This window comes from Ambystoma mexicanum, chromosome 6q (assembly GCF_040938575.1).
Source record: "Ambystoma mexicanum isolate Mex_15411 chromosome 6q, UKY_AmexF1_1, whole genome shotgun sequence".
NCBI lineage: Eukaryota > Metazoa > Chordata > Amphibia > Caudata > Ambystomatidae > Ambystoma > Ambystoma mexicanum.
In genome coordinates this window covers 1,451,237,305-1,451,259,023 of record NC_090937.1, presented here as the reverse complement: position 1 = coordinate 1,451,259,023, position 21,719 = coordinate 1,451,237,305, and the positions used below count along the sequence as shown (strand labels likewise).

Sequence of the window (21,719 nt, the reverse complement as noted above, 5' to 3'; positions counted from 1 at the left end):
TCTGGAAGCAGGAATCCGAAGCGCCAGCAGATTGAGAAAGCTGTAAATCATTGGATGCCTGGGACACGACACCAGAAAGCAGCCACTGCAGAACTCTACCACAGGAGGTCGCCGAACAGAGGCCAGAGACCCAGAAGCAGCTGACAGACCGGTGAGCAACTGGAGAAGGGTTGGGGAAACCGGGAGGCTTGCTGGGAAACCCGAGAGACTATACTGCAATGGGATACAGATCAGGGACCTGCCTCCAGAAAGGAGTGTCCTCCAGAGCCATCTTCTTCGTGACAGTCTGATGAGGCCGCTAAATGTAGGTTAAGTATGTGCTTTATTTCAGCCCGCAGAGTGCAGCAACTAAGTGCCGACCCTATACATAACTGAATTCTTTAAACGTATACATTTGAACATATTACATAGTAGAAAGAATGCAGTGACACAGGAAATGCAGTGACACAGACACAACTTATCTCCCGCTCCAAATAATTTACAACCAAAGGAATGAGGGGAAAACAAGCCAAAAAATAACAGCGGGACAGAATCAATATAGAAAAGAAAGAAGGCGCGCATAAGGCGGCCGTCATAATTACAAAACCTGAAAAGTGGAACATTGTTAGGAGAATGACATTGTATGCATATTATAATACATTTAAAAATGGTGGAATAACCAGCATATGATCAAATTGCTGGCAATAAACATGAGGTCCTAAAAATTGTAACACTTCATTGCCTTCATTGTACAAAATACTTGCGTGACTTGGTGCCCTCTTTACCCTTTTGCTAGCTCTGACACCATCATACTCGTCACCACGCTCCAGCACAGGCTCACACCTAGTTGAGACAGTATTATCTTTGTCACCTTCTCCAGCATCTCTTCTCTCGACCACATCACACCCCCTACCCACACTCCTTTATATGGTGCATTTCCCTGACATAATCACCTTCCACACTCTTCCCCTCTATATGGTGCCAATCTGCCCATAGACCATACCACACCTCCTTCCACAATCAGAACACCATTGCTCACTGCCGTAATCTTTTGGGTCTCAGGAACATGCTTTTGACACATTTGAGTCCTACTCTAGGATTCTTCACCAAGACACAATCGCCCACGTATGATACTTCACCCCATGAAATTCATCAAAACCCTCTTGCAGTGTTACTGCCCCTTCATTACCACCTTCAAGATCTTACTGTCTACCCAAACTGAGACTGCTGAGCCCAACACCATGGACACCATTTGGTACCTGGATTGCTTCCATATTGTCCGCATTCATTCTCCTGTTCCTTAGGGCACATGCTTCATTATTAGGTGAATCAATTCTCATATCCCTCATGTAGAGAGCCATCTGTTCCATGCGCCGGGTCAGTTCTACGGCCTGCTCTAGCGAGATAATTTTTGGTAGCAGTTTCTCCTGAACTTTGTTATTGGTGCACCTTACAAGTTGGTCTCTAATTAGGGAGTTTAAGTGACCAAATTCTCAGGTGTTACTTGGGTTGAAGGACCGCTACATAATTCTCAGCTGGTTCCAGTGACTCTTGACACCTTTGAAAAAACCTGTGATGCTTAAAGGTGAAATTTGTTTTTGTCATCTTGGTCTTGCAATTTCTGCATTGCTACGGTTAAATCATCCATGTCACCAGCACTGTCAAGATCTGCTAAGCCGTCAAAATTGCCCAAATTATGAAGTAATGGGGCTCGTTCCCTTGCCGGTCCGAACTTGTCTCCAACTGTTTGTGTTTTTTTTTTTTTTTTTTTAAATATGGAAGTGCATTGTTCATGTTGATTGTACCGCTGCTATTTTTTATTTATACTAGTGCTTTTGATTAAAAGCACATTATAAATTTAATAAAATAAAAATGCACACATTTCATGTATTTGTATTTATTAGGTTTATATAGCGCTTAAATTCCAAAGCGCTTTACAATATAACTGGATACAAGAATAATGAAAGAAGCATATTTACAAACATGGAACAAACCTATGAAACAATATGTAGAACAATTTACCCAGGTAGAAGAAAGGTGAGGGGAGGGATGAGGTGTAAGGGAAAAGAGGAGGGAGTGAAGGTGGGGGAAGGATGAAGATTCAAGGGGGGGGGGGGGAATAGGAGGAGGCATAAAGGGAAAGGAGAGGGTGGGAAGGGGGAGACTAGGGAATAGAGGAGTGAAGGTAGTGAAGGATGTCAGGGGGGGAATGGAGAATAGATTTCAGATTTCAGGGAGGCAGGGAAGGAGTAGTAGGTGGGGATGGAGCGGATAGAAAGTGGTAATGTAGGGGGGGTCAAGAGCTGAAAGGAACGGAAACGCGAAGAATTGCATGCGGACGGGGGAACATCGAGTAAGAAGAGATCAGCAGAACATAGAGAACCGTAGGGAGTGTAGAATGAGAGGAGAGGAGAAAGGTGGGGGCGAGGACATGGAGAGATTTGAAAATGAGACACAGAAATTGGAATTTAAGTTGGGAGTGAAAGGCAAGCCAGCCAAGGCAAGAGAGCGAGGAGGAAATTGAGTCGTGAGGAGCAAGGAGACAAAGGGTACGGATAGAGTAGTGGTAGAGGGATTTCAGAGGGGGCTAGATGAGGCAGGGAGTCCAAAAAGAAGAGAAGAGCAGTAGAAAAGACGAGAGAAGATGAGTGAAGAGGTTGAGTTTAGAGGCATGAAAGGTGTCTGTAGATGGGCAGAAACAGCCATTTTGTAGACCTGATTAGGAGTGAAAAATAAAAAAAATGATATCACTGATGGGCCAAGAATCACTCCAACTCTCGTAGATGGTTCAAGGGTTTTTATTGGTCTTTTTGGGCCATAGTGCCATTCATCTCACTTTTGCCTTGTTTTGACCTGCTGCGCAGATGCAGGCATCTCTGATCCCTCTGTTAGTAGAGTGATGATCTGTAATCAGATGTGTCATCACTCCTTCCTAGCAGTGACCTCTACCAATGTGGCCAGGGGACGGCAGCCGCTACCTGATCCTGGGGGCGGGAATATGTGGGAGGATCAGATGGGGGAAGGTAATCCTCAAGGGACTGACGCAACATCAGACGTGACATGGTATCTCCTTTTTCCTTTCGGGGATACCCCTTCATTCCCCATGCCTTAATGGCATGTTGTCATAACTCCCTTTGCCACCAATGGAAACTACAAGGAAACCTTCCCATGCTCTGTATATGTCACCAAGAACTAACCTCCCTTTTCAAGAATGTAAAAGTACTGTGAAGATGAAGCTGAGTTGATTGATGAAGATCGACAAAGACCAGATGCACGAGCTGTGCGCTAGTGGTTGCAAGCACATAATTGGTGGTGGGACATTTAAAACGCCAAACCATCTAACAGGAGGCAGACGCTGGCTGGGAGAATCTTGTCCTCAGTGCTAAGGGACCACTGTATTGCTGAAAAGACCGTGGAGCCAACCGGTTCTCGGAAAAGGCCAAGGAAGTAAGGCGGCAGGGGCCGGTCCGCAAGGACACCACAAGAGGAAGTGAAGCAAAGTCTTCCTGGCATACACGGGTACCGGAGAGCAGCCCACACACACACACCACTTGAGCACAGAGAAGCACCTTGCTGGCAAGCGGGAACTGCGATGGACGCTGAAGCCACAAAGCAATGTCTGCGAACCTAGGGTGATGTAACGGGACGCAGAAGAGCTGCTGTATGTTTACCGCTGGGTAATCGAAGCATGCCACAGGGAGCTGGCGAGTCCACAAAGGGAAGGCTAAGACACTGAGGTACTTCGGCAACCCTACCGAAGGCGAATAGGACTACATTAAGCATATAAGAGAGAGATATAATGGAATGAGTGCAAGAGATTGTCAAGTTTGCAAGTGTGGCAAGTGAAGTATGAGAAAACCCTGACAGGATATACCAGGCAATGTCAAGTTGGACATTGTGTAAAGTAAATCACATGAGGAAGTCCTGATAAGAGGACATTTCAGGTAGAGCAAAGACTGTGTTTAATTTATATTAGAGGAGAAGAAACCTGACAGGGGAGTACACAAGGTATCCTACAAAATTAAAAGCCAAGTTGTTTGGCATTCAAGTTGTTTGTTGACCAGAGAAGCCCATGAAAATCGCATATCCTTAAGAGTTTAAAGTGCATGGAAGAGCAATCCAGGGGAAGGGAGCCATCCTCTGGAACTATGAACTGTGTCCATTGGGAACGTTTGTGTTGGAGTTATGCATTTTCTTTTTGAACATATGTACACTTTCAAGGCTAAAGACATTTCCCTTTTCACTTCTTGCAAGGAGAACAAGGTTTTATTTCCACAAAAATAAAGATGCGCATGCAAAGTACTCTGCTGCCATTGAATGTTCTGGTAAAATCAGCATGAGCAGCACTTTAAAAATGCACTCAGCATCATCAATGACGTAGGTTACATACAGTACAAATCTGAGTAGCTGGTTGGTGAGACCTTATACATAGGCTACCTGCTCCATATTGGGATAGCACACCATTGGTTCCAGCCCCGTCTGTCCATCTTCTCCCACGTTGGCCTCTTCTCGAACGTCATCAGAAATGGAGCTACAGCTAATTGATCATTATGTGCAGAATAAACAATACAGTCTTTATCTTTGTCTTAAGGTGCAGCAGGTACTGCAGACAATAGCTAAGTGGATATTTCGAGGTCAACTTGCACACATAAAACTCTGTTCCAGACATGTTGACCCTCATCCAAAACTTTCAGGGCACACTTCTCCTGGGATACGAATGCTGGCAACATGAGACAATGAAAGGTCTGAATCTCTGCAGCTCTGGCCATTCTCACCGGTCCCAAGATACAACCTATTCCTACATACACACGTTAATTTCGATTTTTGTGGCCTAGGTTTGTTGGCTCAGCTGAAGCGCAGAATCTGGCCTCGATTTCAGTATGGCTGCTAATATCTAGGATGACGTTTGATTCCCTATGTATTCTAAACCTACAGCATGCGCCCCCCTCCCCACACTATATACCCTGCCTTCCCCCTATAACCTCCCTGAGCCCCTACTGCACATTTTCAGGCCTCTGCCTCATCCAAAAGCGATTGAGGGGGTGGGGGGGAGGGAGTGTCTGGGTCGATCGTCTCTACTTCCCAACATTGGCCAGAATAGAACATTGGACATCTTGACATCGGACAGACCCTTCGTTTTTGTTTATGTAGGGAAAATACCTCTAAGAGTAGGGACAGCAAGGATTGTTCGACCCCCGACCCCCACCCCCCCCACCCCCTCTTTCAGTTGAAATAAGTCTATAGCCAAAACTTAAAACTCTGTGTCTGTGTCTTATTCCTGGCTCCTCACAGTAGATATTGAAGGTTGGTGCCTACTGTCTAAATCTGTCTTGTCCTGGTGCAGAGGAACTAAAGGTGGATTCGACTTTTCTATCTAAGACTCCCTCAGGGACTTTCCAAATTGTGCCCCACATTGTTTGATTCAAACTCTGACTCACTCACCCTTTCCCTTTCCTACTCTTTCCTCTTTTCTGCTCTGCCTTACTCCTCACTCCAGTCTCCTTTCCTTCGCTGTTCTCAGTCCTCCCAGGTTTTGCCTCCCATCCTTTGATACCCTCCATCCTCCACATTAGTCCTCCCTACGTCACACTACTACACACCTGTCCACACTACTCGCCCGTTCAAATTACTACTCCCACCCACCTCTCCACTACTCCTCCCTCCAAACCACTACTCAAATGCCCTTCTTTCATTCATTACCATCTTCACAAACACTCCTTATACTAACCTTTCTACGCACCCGGCACTCGCGCACGCCCCCATTTCGGTACCACTTTCACTCAGCATCACTTGCCTCTCCTATTCCAAACATCGCCTCCACAGTCCACTGCTCCTTCCTCCATTCTGTGTGTATCTTGGTCGTCCTTCTCCTCTGACCTCCCACAAGTAACCCATATCCTGTTCCTGTTATTTTCCCTCTTTCCCGGTGCATTGGGATTCTCTCCCTGGCCAATCTGACCGTTTCTTCCTAATCCCAGCGCGTGTATGTGTATTGAAAAGGCACATGTATTGAATTAAGTTCTTCCAACTTTCCTCGTGCATGGTTGCAACAGAACAGCCAATGCAGCCAACCACTATAAGTGTTTGTATCGCAGTATTTTAGTGTTAAGCTTCCCAGAGTTATTGTGACCCGGGAGGTGGGCGGGTAGATAATTTTTACCCCTTCAGTCTCTGGTGATCATGTGGGATTCTGTCTTGTTATGCAAGCATGCAGGAGCCTTCTGGCGCCCTGCAATGACTGTCGTGGCCGCGTATAGGGGCAGCTCCACCCAGCTCCTCTTTTTCTCAGTGGTACACCTCTGAAGTGGCAATGTAGGTCTGCAAGGCTGCTGTCTCTATCCGGCATTCTGACAGGCTCCAGTTTTCCCGCTCAGAGTGTGTGGTGCTTGTTCTGGTTTTGCTCCTCGGCTTCTCTGCTTACTTGCTGGACGGAATGCGTTGTCTTTAGAAAAAAGACACTGGAAAATATCTAATAATTAAATCAAGGCTTGAGCAAAAGGTAGTCTGCAAAAAACATGCTGGCACAAGGCGGGAGAGAGGAATTGGGGTCCCTCTCAGCTGCCAGCCCCTACCTCGGGTAGGACTGGCTCTGGAATTTTCCCTAGTAAGCCTCCTACCCCCCCTAGCTGATATTTTTTATTTGTATTGCGCCCATACAAAAGTGTTTGAGTACAAGGTGTTCCAGTCCTCTCTTGACAAAGCCCCATTACTGATCTTGTCACAACTATTTGAGAGGACCTATTTGATATTGTGAAATGATTTCAAGTCATAGGGCCAATTCTAGAATCGAGGGTGTTCATTGTATTCAGACTAGTGCAGTGAGGCATATGGGCTGCTACATACGTAGGTTCATTTTCCATCCATGTTTGTGCTTTGATCGATTTAGGTCTTCTTTTCTAGATTAACCCCTCACGTTATGTTTATAGACGTGGTTTTAGTTGATAAAGCACTGAACCCATTGGATCAAGAGATGTTCATCTTCCTTAGCCTATTTATTCCATTCCTGATTCTGATAGCTGTGAACACATTAATGTGTAAATGTATTTGCAAAAATCTTCAAATCGGCAAGGGCATGATGTTTGATTAAAAGGTTTTGTAGAGTTGAGGATGTGTATGAGTGGTTACATAATGAGCTCATCAAAAGAATGTGCTCCTCAAAAGAACAAGTCGATTATAGGGAGCGGAAATGATATATATATCTGAGGCTTGTGGAAGCTGCTTAGATCGCATGCTATTCATAGCTGACATCTAGTGGAAGCTGCAGAGTATTACAGTTGTTTTCGAAACCCGAAAAGGGACTTTGACAGGGCATGCCAGTAATACTATCCCTAGTGTGATGTCCACTGTACCCATGGTCCTTCACGCGGCGAGGTCCCTTGGATTGTTTTTTCCGGCCATCGTGAGCGGACGCTTATCGCGGAGTTCCATTTTGGCTAACACCAGTTGCTTATAAAAATTAAAAATAGTTTACTCTTTCTGTGCTTTTCCTTCCGACTTTGACAAATTCATCGATGCGGTGGAAAAGACAGCCTTCGGACGATTTTGAGATTCAACTAACCCTTTCGGCCTTGGAAGGCCGCCCCGGGCCTAGGCCCTTACAGTAGGGAGAGTGGGGGGCGGTCATTGAAGAATGTATTTTCCGACCCATTCCCTTTCTCGCCTGGCTGCCTTTCCTAAACATGGATAGAACACCATTTGAATTCTGCCCCACGTGCAATAAAAAATTCCTGTGGGTAGATGAACACTGAGTGTGTAATTTGTGTCTGCAACGCAACCACGACGAGGGGAATTGTCGAGCCTGCAAGCTTTTCAAACCTTAAGCTCTTCAAATCTAAGGCTCTTCAAACCTAAGACTCTTCAAGACTGAAGAACCAAGCACTAGGCCCACCACGCAATGCAGGCCGAGGCCGCCATTGACGTGGAGGGAGCTTCCAGTGATGGCAGCATTGCCGTCTTTTCGGACGGCAAGGGCGACGGGGAACAGCATTGTTCCAAAGTGCTGGCCTCCGACCCCAAGAGACAGATTTAGAAGCTCTTAGGAAATAGAGGAAGGCTCGGAAAACAGATTGTATTATTTTGCCTGAAGAAATACCTGCTAAGGGATGGAACACGTGGCATGAAGCGGAGAGCTTCTAAAGCTACATATTTAAGTCCTTGCTGATTTAGTCTTGCTTTTATGTAAGATGTGATTTTATTTAATAAAGATAGGTGCTAACTTAAGTTGGGTTGATTGCTCTGTTACTATTTACTCACTAGCAATGCAATTGATAGATTATAAACAGCTTTGTGTTTGAGTAGTTTGTTGATATATATCCATGAATTTGGCTAATTACAATGAGTGTTTCTTAACCACCTTTTCATTCCGCCGTTTTACAGATTGTCCTTAATGGGAGCACAGTGAGTGGCTTATAATAATGCACACCATAAACCAATGTGTTTCTTTTGTCACCTTGCCTTGTTAGAACCTAAGCCACAGTCTCTGCACCTGCCCAACTAAGCTCTGAGCACCCTGTACTTTGCTTAAACAGCCATGAATATACTACCACCTTGCACACTATCCACCTTGAGAAGCAAGCCACACTATGCACTTATGCAAAGTTCCTCTTTTCACACCTTCAGCAATGCTCTACATACTGTGACGAATCCCATGGTATAGTCGCTGCTTCCATAGGAGAACCCCTTTCCATGAGGCCAGGGAGGTGAGGCCATTACCTGATGGTGCCCTTGGGGGAGGCACTCCGTGGGAGGATCTTCTGGGGAGGGAAACCCTTGATTGGACCAGTGCACCTCCTCCATCTCTGTCCCCTCTTTCCACTCACCCCACTCGGTCCTCCTTGGTCTCTCACACACAAATTATCTATGAAGGGTAGAAGACCCCATCCATACAGAATATGCTGGGACAAGGAAGAGTGAAGGCTACCCAGATGGAGTACCTTTACCTACTGACACGAAGATGAGGCAAGGAGGAAAAAGTCAACTGAGGAACCAACATACACGGTACAGTCAACTAAAGTCAGACACAAACATAAAAAGGGAAGAAGGACCGTGTAACCAAGTGCCGACTGGCGGCTTGCCGCGCAGGTCAGAAAAAAATGATTAAGCCTTGTCGAACACATGATTCTTCAAGGTGGACAACTGGGAACACAGCAAGGTCCCGGAGCAACCCAGAGTTTGACCACGCGGTTGGACTGAGAAGTGCACGCCAAGGACCAGACCGGGGAATACGGGTAGGGCACGCAGAGACCGCACGAAGGCATGTGGACGACCGCAGCAGGAAGAATCTGTTCCATGAAGCCACCTAAGCAAGCCGGTAACACCACAAAAGGTACCTAGGTTACCATAGCTGGTGGTAGAGATAATGGACAAAGAAGGAGGTGGTTGGGGAAGGATGAAGAACCCCATCTCCCTTGTACCAGTACTAGAGGAAATATAAGAAACAGACATATGAGAAACAGTGCGTATCAGGTTAGTGATCCAGGCCTGGGTACGACATGTGATAAACCTGATAGAAGGGTCTGGGACCCATATGAAGTTTGGGAAGCCCAGCAAGAACAGCACTGTGAGGGGTTTGGGACCCGCGCAATGTCGAGGTTGCCCCGCAAGAACAGCACAGAGGGGTCAAGGACCCACATCAATTGGAAGAAGCATGCAACCAAGGGACAGAGGCCCGCAGCAAGTCCTGAGACATCCCAGAGGGGTCTGGGACCAGAGAGAGAGAGATCAGGACCAATTGCCACAGTAAGGGACACATTTTCTGGAACACTAAGGGCTACAGTCCAGTGTGGCAGGATAGTGAACCAGTCTTGATGATACATTTGCGAACTGGAGAAAGAACGGGGGAAGAGACTCCCGCCACCCCCCCCCCCCCATGCTTGGGAACTCTCTTTTTTGAAACAAGAGCAACCGATCGAGAAGAGAATGAAGATTGCCCATGCTAACTGCACTGGTCAGTCTTGATTCTATTAAAGACAAGGAGGCGAGCATTATGCTTAACTCTATAATTTGCCACCAACACAGCAATGCAACATTTTAATAAACTTTTTCAAAACAAATGTTTCTTTCTGCTTTCAATAGAACAAATCTTTAGTTTAAAAGTTTGTTTCTCTTTCCAAAGGCTCTATATCGATCTCCTACAAATCCCAAGAGCCTCCTTGTAAACGGTAGTCCTTCCACCACCAATCCGGTGCCTGCCTCCCCTATAAGGAGTCCCCATACAAGGTTCCTTCCTCTTTCTTTGTCTGCAGAAATCTCAAGTCTGAATAACCTTCCAACTTTAAATTCCTCCTCGAGGCAGTTGCGGTCCTGGCTTGCTATCCATAAGGTCCAACGGGACAACTGGGATCACTTTAGCCTTAGCTAGCAATGCTTTCATGCGGGTTTCTGTTCTTCTCCTACGAGAGACACAAAATAATGTAAGGGAGGGAATGTGATTTTCTGACTCGATCTGAACAGTTTCATATACATTACCAAGTCAATCTTAATTCCTCTTTTTTTGCATTCATTTGGGTGGGATATAATGCTCGCCTCCTTGTCTTTAATAGAATCAAGACTGACCAGTGCAGTTAGCATGGGCAATCTTCATTCTATGACAAGACGGAGGCGAGCATTATGCTTGTTCAAAGCTCTGTACCACCCTATTTGCCATTTCTGACACTGGCTTAAAATAGAAAGTCTTAAAAGTAGATTCTGAGGACCAATCAGCTGATTTCATGATGTCTTGTAAAGACACTCCTACTGAAAAGGCTCTAGAAGCCATTGCGCATCTAACAGAATGTGCACCAAAAAGGGTTAAATCAATGCCTGCCCACTGCATCACTTCTTTCACCCATCTAGCGATTGTCGCTGTAGCTATAGCATGATGGGGCTTCCTACACGCAATTAGCAATTGAGTGACGCATTGCGGCTTAACCAGCGCTGTAGCAGCCTCGTAGTCTTTAATGCACTGCGCTACGCATAGCTTTTTGTTATCGGGAAAATAGGGATAGGAAATCACTCTGGAATTGGATTTCGTCCTCTGCACAATAGTAAACGCAATTCCTTCAGGATAAAAGATCTTTCTGTCTCTAATGCTTTTACATTTGAAACTCTTTGACATGCTGTCAGACAGAATAATATTGCCAGTTTCCCTGAAAGCTGAGATCTGGATAGCTGACTATTTTCTGGCCATCTCATAAACAACTGTAGGACGTCACGGACGTCCCATAAGGTAGAATATTTGGGCTCCGGTGGCCTCTTTAATCTAATCCCTCTCAGTAGCCTGTGGACTGCTGGGTGTTCTCCTACTTGAGCTCCTTCCACCCTGTTGTGTCCTGCGGATAGGGCGGATCTATAAACTCCCAGCGTCCTGTAAGCACAACCTTCGAGAATTGTGTTCGCTAGGAAGTTAAGGACTTGTACTACAGGTGCTGAAACGGGATCCAACTGCAGGTTTGTGCACATTCGCGCCCAGGCATCCCATGCCGAACTATAGCTACTAAAGGTGGAAGGCACCCAGGAATCTCTGATACAATCTGCAGCGATCTGTGAAATTCCTGGCAGTTCCCATCTCTTCCTGAAATTCTGCATGCTATGAGATGCAGGGAACTGCCTCCACTAGAGGGCGATACTGGCCGGAAGGGCTGAGGAGGAGGTCCGGGTGATGCGGAATCGTCCTCAGAAAATCCGAGGAAAGTTCCATCAGTACTGGAAACCAGGGCTGAGATTTCTAAAGGGGGACCACTAGTACCAACTCTGCGAGGTCTCTGCGAACCTTCGCTATGAAAGGTGGGAACGCGTAATGAACTGCTCCTGTCCACGACTGTAGGAACGCATCTGTTCCCGCTGCACCCGGGTCCATCCTCCAACTGAAGTAATTGGTTGTCTGCGCATTCAGTCTGGATGCAAACAGATCTGTGTAGGGGACCCCACACTTGGTTTAATTCGTGAAAGACTTGGGGAAGCAGTTTCCAGTCGCTGGAATCTGTCAGCTATCCAGAGTTCCAGTCTGCTACGTCGTTCTGAGCTCCCGGAAAATATTCTGCTGCTACGGTTATCTGATGCTGAAGGCAATAGTGCCAGAAGTCTTTCGATAGCTCTGCAAGCATTCTCGATCTGGTTCCCCCCAATTTGTTTATGTATCGTACTGCGGAGACGTTGTCCATCTTCAACAGTACGGAGCACTTGACTCTGTCCTTGGTGAAAGACTGAACCGCGAACGAGCCTGCTAATAGCTCGAGGCAGTTTATGTGCAGATGTAATTCGTCCTCTGACCATTTTCCTCCGGTCTCTAACTGACCGCATCTTGCTCCCCACCCTGCTCTGCTCGCGTCGGATTCTATTATGAGCTCTGGCCCGTCGCCGAAGATGGCGCGACCGTTCCAGGCTTCCATGTTTTGCAGCCACCAGTGAAGCTCTGAGATTGCTTCGCTGTCTAAGGTTATCAATTGATGGTAGCCCAGACCTCCTTGCAAGTGTCTGGTCTTGAGCCTCTGAAGGGTTTTGTAATGTAGGGGGCCCCGGAAGATGGCCTGAATGGAAGCTGCCAGAAGCCCTACTATTCTGGCTAGGTATCGAAGAGAGATCGTCTTCTTCGTTAGGACTGTCATGATTTCCTTCTTTATCGCTCTCGCTTTCTGGTTCGGGAGTTCCAGTGTTGCTTTCACTGTGTCTATGATAAACCCCAGGAATTCTATTCTTTGAACTGGCTGTAATTGAGACTTGTCGAGATTCACCAGGAATCCCAGTGAAGATAGTAAGGTGACAACCCAACGCACATCGTTGACTAGAGAGCATTTGTTCTGGTTTAGGATCAGAATATCGTCTAGATAAATTATGATCCGAATACCTTTCTCTTATGGCCGCAGCAACTGACCTCATCAGTTTGGTGAAGACCCATGGGGCTGAGGCGAGACCGAAAGGAAGGCATTTGAAATGCCACACTTCACTGTTCCAGCGGAACCGTAGGTACCTGCGATGGGCTTCTGCTATGGGCACTGTAAGATATGCGTCTTTCAGGTCTAGACGTGCCAGCCAATCTCTTTCGCACCAACAAGTCTCTGAGAAGATGGATTCCCTCCATCTTGAAGTGATTGTACTTCAGCCATTCGTTTAGATTTTTCAGATTGATAACTGGACAGACTTTTTTTTTTCTGTGGACGAGGAACATATTGCTTATAAACCCAGGGGAAGACTGCGTCTCGCATTCTATCGCACCTTTCTGGAGAAGCTTCACTAGCTCGCTCTGAAGAAGCACTGCTTCCTGCCCTGATAGGTGTATCGCTTGTGGCTCTTGGCATTGAAAGGGGGTGCCTAAAAAGTCTGTGCAAGCCTGCTACGGCATTTAAAACCCAAGCATCGCTGGATAATGCGCGCCAAGCGTCCAGAAATTGTAGGGTCCTGCCCCCCACTTGCGCACACAAGGTACTCACCACCAGTGGCGCCTGCATGTCTGTAGGATCCTCTTTGCCTGCGACCTCTCGGAAACCTCGTCCTGGAGGGGAAGAAGGCATCTTGTTGTCTTCCCTCCTAATATTGTGCTCTGTGACCTTGGGGCCTGCGATGATAGGAATATCGACCAGACGCTCGGCCCCTTTGTCGTCCGGTCCCGGCAAAAACTCTTCCTGGAAAGATTCTTTTAATCGAGCTCTGCGCTTTTTCGAGGGCTGAATAGGTTCCTACGAACTGCGACATTACCTTCGCAAATGCTTCACCGAAAAGCAGACCTTTTGCTCCTTGCCCTGCTTCATACGATGCTATGTCGCTTAGTTTTGAGTCCATTTTTAGGAGCACTCCTCTTCTCAGAAGAGAGGGCGCAGTTGGCATTCCCCAAGAAGCACATGGCTCTCTGCGCCCAGTTAGCTAGTACCAGAGGATCTATGGGGGTCCTGGTGTCCTTGGCTTTCTCCGCCCGATCCATAATTTTCGCAAGTGGACCCGCTAAATCCAGTACCTTGTCTTGGCACCCTCTCCACGCTCTACCTACACCCTTTCTAATGTCTTTAGAAACTTTCGTTACGAATGTGACCATCTTCAGGTCTATATTGGGGGTCTCCGATAACTTGTCAGGGAGGTCTGGCCGGGGACATTCTGCTCTCATGCGAGATCTTACTTCTCTCTCAAGTGGTTTGCGTATATGTTGCGCCATGTAGAGCGCCACTTTCGGGGAGGATATCCACTCAGATGATTTTGGATGCCTAATGGCCTCCGGATTATACATATCATTCGTGTCCTCCTCTTGATCTAGAGTCTCCTCTCCTGCTGCGGGGTGCCATGGAAGGTCATCCTCTTCCCCCTCCTTCATCGTCGGGCGAGTAGCCTTAGTCTATGTCCCCTAAATGATTCACCCCTGGGGCAGGGGGTCTGGGCAGACCTTCTGCTGACTTTTCCAGGAAGGCCTTTTTCAATCTTGCGACGGGGTCGTCTGTCTTGTGGGGGTCTTGGTCAACCCTCCTTTCTTTGCTCGGGGGGGTCAAAGAGACTTTGCTCTTCCGAGCTTTACACCCCTGTTCAACCCCACTATGAGGGTGTACAGTCGATGGGCCTTCGCCTGGGCTAAGTGCCCTCTCTTTCCTAGGGGATTCCTGCTCTTTTTATAATATCCATGCTTCAAGCATGTCAAGTCTCTGAGCAATAGGTTGTACTCCTTCCGAAACTGCTAGTGAAAGGGAGTCACCCAATACTTTTTTAAAACTGAGACACAGGTCAGTTTCTTGAAGAGAAGGTTCCTCCTCCCACTCTTCCTCGGTATACTCAGGAGTTGTAGAATGTTCCCCTTCATAATGAGCAATGATGTCCTTTAGTTAGCCGAGCTAACATTCTTTTTGTCGACTGAGAAGATCAGGCTCACAAAATGAGGCAGCTGTAAGACTGCAGGCCTTCTAGAGTCACGCAAGAGTTTCTGTAATCGTACATGCTCCGTGACAAAGTAATTATTATTTTTTTTAATTATTATTTTTTTAATTTTTTTTTTTTTTGTCAGAGGACGCTCCACGCAGCTTTTCTCCTCTCGCTCGCGATCGTAATACGAATGCCGGAGGGCCTCTGGGGAAGACGGGAAGGTTCGAGACCTCCCGCTTCCCCAGGGTCCTAGCGCACGCCTGCCGTGCAATGCGCTGTGGAGCGGGCTAGATGCCTCTCACAGGCAAAAGAGTGCCCGTGGCTCCGGCTCTGCCTCCAGTCTCCCGAAGTTCGGGTTCTATTCGTGGTGCGGCTCTTCCGAGCCGCTTTAATATGATTTGGAGCGGGCACAATGGCGTCGCTCTATAGATGCACTCGCTAGAGTACTAATCATGTAAGAAATATAATATAAATAATATTCAAAACTAGATATATTCTTTTTTTTATATATATACGCTGCGTGCTAACTTTCAATATAGTCGTTTTAATCGAATTCAGAAACGAAATTAACTTTAGAGTCACATTTAATAGTGAAAATAAGCACTTATCTCGTATGTTGGCAGCAAAAAGAAAGAGGAAGGAACCTTGTACGGCGACTTCTTATATTCTTATAGGGGAGGCAGGCACCGGATTGGTGGAGGAAGGACTACCATTTACAAGGAGGCTCTTGGGATTTGTAGGAGATCGATATAGAGCCTCTGGAAAGAGAAACAAGCTTTTAAACTAAAGATTTCTTCAACTGAAAGCAGAAAGAAACATTTGTTTTGAAAAAGTTTATTAAAATGTTGAATTGCTGTGTTGGTGGCAAATTAAAGAGTTAAGCATAATGCTCGCCTCCGTCTTGTCATAGAATGGAAGACAATTCCCTGCTAATCCTGTCATGGTTTTGGATACATTGGGAAGATGATCATCCAACATCAAGAACTGTTAGAAATAGGGACAGATAGGGTTTCCTTTTCTTCACTTTTATATATAAGTAAGTTTTTACCAACTAACACACAACCACTGTGTCAGACACATACTTCTGCTTTTACAATACTCTCATCCACTTCCTCACCTGTACTCCAATCAGCAAGCATGCTCTGTGCACCCTATTTGTGTCCCTCAGACACTCTGCATTGCTCTGCAGCTGTGTGTATGCAGACCTACCTGCGTCATGGTGCTGCACAGACAGCTTGGCCCTGTGTGCCGGCAGCCTGAACTTGTTCCAGTCCTTGCCACCTACGGCCAGATGTGTGTACCTGCTTCTCTGTCCTTTGTACCTATTGCCCTGCTTACCTGCTGCTCTACTGTAATTGCCCCCCCCCTTGTTTACCATTGGTCTGGCTTTATACACCTTCAGCTCAGCAAGCTCCTGGTTTGCAGGATACTACACAGAGAGAGAGAGAGGGAGAGGGAGAGAACTGCTGAATTTAATCTATTCAGATTGTAAAGAAAATGAATGCTCATTTTACACTGATTTCTCAACTGCTTTTATTGAAATGTATTTATTTTTTAAAGGACTTGGTAAACATTGAGATGTTCCTAACGGCTAAAGAAGTAGAAGAATCGTTGGAAAGGCAGGAGACTATGACCTGCTTGGCTTGGTGTCATGATAACAAATCAAGGCTCAGAAAGATGAAGGTATGCTTTCACCTATATAGAGATGTTTTTGCATAATATTGTCCGTGAATAATTTTTAGGACCTTAATAGCTTTCTAACACATTGTAACAAAGTTGCATCATTGAGGAATAAAGTACTTGTTTTTTTTTTTTAAACAATTTTCTTCATTTGAGGAGGTAAAGATATTTTACATTCAACATGTGGCAATGGTACAATATAAAACGATATAACGGTATGCACACCAATTTTTAACCATTCTTCTTAACCTTTTACCACTGCCGACCCACCCTGACCCCTTTTCTTTGGACTTGAGTTTTTAAGTTTTAAGGTCCTGAGCTTTAAAGAAATGGGCCTCTTTCCCTGACTAAGGCCTAGAACGGTTACCAGGTGGACAAGAACTTCTGGTATTTCCCTGTTTTTATGGCTGTAACGTTCTCCATTGCCATGACCCCCCAAACCTTGACCATCCACCATGGTGACGTTGGCCATCCTTTGTCTTCCTGCGCGTGCTTGCCAGTGTCATTCTTGCGGCCGACAGTAGGTGCATTATTGGGGAAGAGATGTGGCCTGATGCTGCATAAGAGCCCTCCGCCACTGTTCCTAGTAGGATAAAGTACATCTTGCAAATCCGGCACAATGGATCTGTCCAAAAGGCGGCCAATTGCTATTGTAAGAGTGCAATTATAGGCCACAATATGACCACTCTGTGTTCACATTTATGGACGTGAGGAGCATCTTGTAACAAAGATTTTAATTGTTCACCAACTACCTTTGCCAAATTGGAAGTCTAGGTCCTAGCCTCTTTTGAATGAAAAATAACCATACCAGACCATAATGTGTGCACATATTTTAAATGGGTGGGCATCTCTGCATTATGTGAAGGGTGGAGTCAATGTCATGTAGCCCATTTCACAATGCGGTCTTACTATCGATTATACACAGGAGTATTAGCTGGCATTTTACGCTCCACTCAACCCTACTTTTCCTCTGGGAGCTCCTCTTCTCCTGTACCGATTCCTCATTCCCCTATGCCCTACCATTCACCCCTTGGGTGTGTACCATTTGCTCAGCAGTCTGTTAATTCCCATTTAGGTCTGAGCTTTATATGTCCCATACATACATACCTTTTATCCTATCAAGGGCAAGCAGGATTAAGTTGCTATATTCCTGGGTTCCGGTGCAGGGAGGTGATTCATTAACCCTAACTCTGTGATGGAGAAGAACATAGACTATTTTGTGTCATGTAATGGGTTTGTGTGTTTTTTAGGTAGAAATTCATAGTAAACAATGCTCAATTTAATTAAGATGACTCGTGTACGGCTTTCAAGCATTTGAATCATTTCTCTACATCTTGCTGCTGTCTGAGGTATGTTATCCATCTAGAAACGCCTGGAAGCATCTGGCACGGGCAGACTATGACAAAAAATAGTCCCATATTCACATTCACCAACCACAATTTGTGAAATTCCATGACAAGTTTTTGAGTAGTGCCTTTAAGAGCATTTTATTATTAATCTTTGAAAATGGTGTATTTCAAGCCAGTAAAAATGTTTAAAAGTACTGGCAGCACAAGGTACAGGAGTATTTAATGTGGCAAACCTAAGCCATCGTGGGCCACTTTTTTGTTCAGTCCATGTCTGGAAGCAAGGGTATGCATTTGAAATTGAAAACTTGATGAGAAAGACCATATTGAGGAAGGTGTGGTGCCTTGCAAAGTCGAGCAAGATGACATTGGTGGCGTTGAAAAGTGGGTTTTATACAATGAAAACGTTTTTGTGTCCAAGCACACAGGAACATGTAGGAAGAGGACAGATACGTTGAAGGGGTATGCAGGAAAGAGAAGGGATGAGAAGGACTAGGGTAAAAGTGTTTGAGGAGAGGATCAATGAAACCACAGTAGGAAGTAGCAGCCTACAGTGATTGTCCCTTGTCCCTTTTCAGTGATGGATGCTGTGGACTTTAGTGACTGTCTTCCCTTCTAAATGGGATGTACTTAATATAATAAGTTGAAGACCTTGTTTTCTGATAGTGAGGGTGTGCAATCTTTTTACTTTATTTTTCAAATCTTTTTATTTATGGAAGAGACATAGATGAACATAGAAAGTGACTGAGGGTGTCTACGTCAAAGATTACAACCCCCTCCCATTGTGTTCTCTGTACCACCCTGCTTGAACTATTCCAAAAAACATTTGTTACTCTACTTCCATTTGCATATGTAACCCTTATCAATTGTTCTACTTACCCCATTTCCAACTGCAAATAATTGATATTTCTTTGTGGGATCATCTCCATTATGACGCAACCTGCACACGCGTGGAAAACAATCTAACTAGAATCAACCTCATTTCTTTTTACACAGATGTTTAATCTCCCAGCCATAAGCCATGACCCAGTCTGAAAAATATGGACTATGTCACCGGTAGAGAGGAACAGAACGCACAGACTAATGTAGGTGTGCTCTTAACAAGTTTATTTTCAGGATCCGTAAATTAAAGTTACCAAAAAAAAATTAACCTACTTGTCCCATATCTTTTTGTGTTTCCTAAACGCCCACACTGGAGAGTGATATACAAAAGGCTCCTCCCAAGTCATGTATTGGGAGGTTGTCACTGTAGTTGGGGATTCTCCCAAGCTGGGCTTTGTCTTTGGCAGTTTGTTTAGGGATGCGTTGGGTGGTGGCTTTCAGCAAGGGCACGCAACTGAAGAGGCAAACTAAGCAAAACAGTAGCATAAAGGAGGATCCATGTAAAGTTACGGAAAGGGCCTAGTCTAAAGGACGGAAGGTCCAAAGGCCAACCCCTAACCTAGTTTCAACAAAAACTGCTGTTCCTTTAACCCAATGTTTTAGTCTATCCTAGGGTCCAAGCTTTTTTCTTTCACAAGGGCCTTAATTGCTCTGGATCTTTGTTGTGCTCATGGTGGGCTCTTTGTTTTGGTCCTAGATAGCGGAATGAGATGCTGACTTCACAACAGCTACCTGCTTGCTAACTCTGTGGGTGGGAGCACCTCTTGCAGAAGGGATTTCCCAGTGGATATAACTGGTAGAACCTCTCCCCCAGACTGAGTACTTGTGGGTAAGATACTCTCGCTCCCATGGTTTGAAAAGTTAGCAAGACCTGTTTGGGTTGTTGGCTTTGCAGCCTTGCAACTCCCATCAGTCTGGACGATGGTCACCAGCTGCTGGCCTTGCTCTTACTGCTTAAAGATCTATGGTGTGCCCCCTGCCAGTCTGAGCCCAGATTCCCAGCAGGTCTCTCCACTGTTATTGTTATTTGGCATTTATATAGTGCTCTATATATCATTGGTATGATCGCAAAGTGCTTGTGGGTTGATCGCCCTTGGGGACCGTAGTCCAGGTCAGTCGAGAGAGTAGGGTAGCATAGGGTGCTTGGGTGCACTCAATATGTGAGCAGCTAATGCAGTGGCCTGAAGTTAGCTCCAGCCTAACATTAGGTGCAGTGGTATTGAGAGATCAGTTGAATGTGTGCAGTCTGGTGGATGGTCTCCAAGACTGCATTCTGGTGTCATTAGGCCTATGTAGGACACTTATGTGTGCACTGTGACTAATCGAGGGAATTCGTCCCTTCTCTGTAAGGGGAAGCCCACCTCCTTTGTGAGACTATGGAGGTGAGCCTGCTCCACAACACCCTCCCCAGGGGTCGAGGCAAGTGGGACCTCACCGGGAGAGACTCCCCCTTAGAGGACAAGGACTCCTGTACCTGTGAGGAACTCCCTAAAGCTGTGCACACCGTGGCCTACATGAGATGTTGCACAAGAGCAGAGACTGTTAACCATCAAGTCTGGGATGAAGAAACACTTGGTCAACATAATTATCACATAGGAAAAGAACATGTTCCTTGAAATCAATATATTCTATTCACTAGGACGAGTAAGTTCAATAACGTGTACTCACCGAGAGAGAGGGAGGAATGCTTATGCCGGCAAGGGAAGGCCTCGAGCTGTGTAACACCTGCAGGTGGCAGAGTGACCATAAGTGAGGAAGCCTGCGACTTTCATTCACTGGAGAGCGGGACTCCAGAGCTATGGCGAGTTCCCAGCGAGGGAAGACTGGAACCCAGAAGAATGTGGTGGCGAGACCACAAAGGATCCATCGGTCCACCAACCATTGTTGATACCACAGCAAATATCTCACAACAGGGTGTCCGGGCAGCCCATGAAACGGACATACAAGGAGGAGAAAAGGAAAGCCGAATGAGAAAAAGCTGACAGACAAGTCGACGGCAGAGCGAAACCAGAGAGGCGGTCCCTGAGGCACCAGTCTCCTGAGGATGTTCCCCTTCACATGCCAAGGTAACTGGGAGAACGGTGGGCCTTGAGGGAATCCTTATGCCGTGCAAGCCACTGTCTCCGTGGAAATGAGACTGGGTTAAATCTGACAATTAAAGTGTTATTATACAAGAGAAAGTATTACGCAAGAGTTAAAAATAGGGAGAGAACAGATAATAACAAAACCCTGATAAAAGGGGAACTCTACATTCAGTGCAAGAAGCACATAATAGAGAAGAGAGAAGATTATGAGGCAAGCTTCAAATGGAGTAGTCAGTTTGATCAAACACAGTAGCAAATTGAACAATAAATCCCCAGGAGGAAGAGCCTATGAGAGGTACAGTATTTCCAAAGGATACACAGTAACGAACGGTATTGGCAAATTTGACTGAATATATCTTTAGTGTATGGCCGATTTTACTGAATTCAGGCTGTATGAAATGATTGTACAACCAAAAATTGGGTTAAATAGGCCATACGTTAAAAAAATGTTCTTGTGCTGGATATGTAAAACTTGGATTCTGGTGTTGATTTTCACATTGTACACTTTCTGGGATCAGGATTATGCTCTGGGCCCTGTCACAAAGCTGGAGAAATTGTCAACCTAAGATTAGAATTTGAGTGTTCATACGGTTAGACACAACAAATGGGGTTTGTGCCCAAAGGAAAAGGGATTCCCTCTGGGCAATGGCTTGGTAGAGTGCACAATATCAGTGCCCTGTTAATGCTGAGGTTCTGTTTTCAGGTTGCCTGTGAGCCCATGATATCCAACAGTAAAGTACATCCCTGATTTTAACGCATTAGCTTGCTGGATGGCCTTGGTCGACAGATCTTCAGACCTTGTGAATTCCCCCATTTTGAGTCTCATCGACTCGTTGCGTGTGAACTCCTAGTTTTTCCCTACTTAAAAGAAAAAGAGTTTTCTATAACTTAAAAGTGTTGAGACTGGAAACAAAACAATATTCTGTATTCACTG

General features: G+C 45.7%; 1 protein-coding gene across 4 annotated transcripts in view; it reads left to right on the top strand.

Moving 5' to 3' along the window:
- Positions 1-21,719, top strand: part of MAEA (macrophage erythroblast attacher, E3 ubiquitin ligase) — a 1,045,966-nt gene that overhangs the window by 357,084 nt on the left and 667,163 nt on the right. For all 4 annotated transcript variants that reach the window (XM_069632159.1, XM_069632160.1, XM_069632158.1 and 1 more), the window contains one exon: positions 16,354-16,476. In XM_069632159.1, coding sequence (XP_069488260.1) covers positions 16,354-16,476 — 123 coding nt within the window. The remainder of the gene's footprint in view (positions 1-16,353; positions 16,477-21,719) is intronic.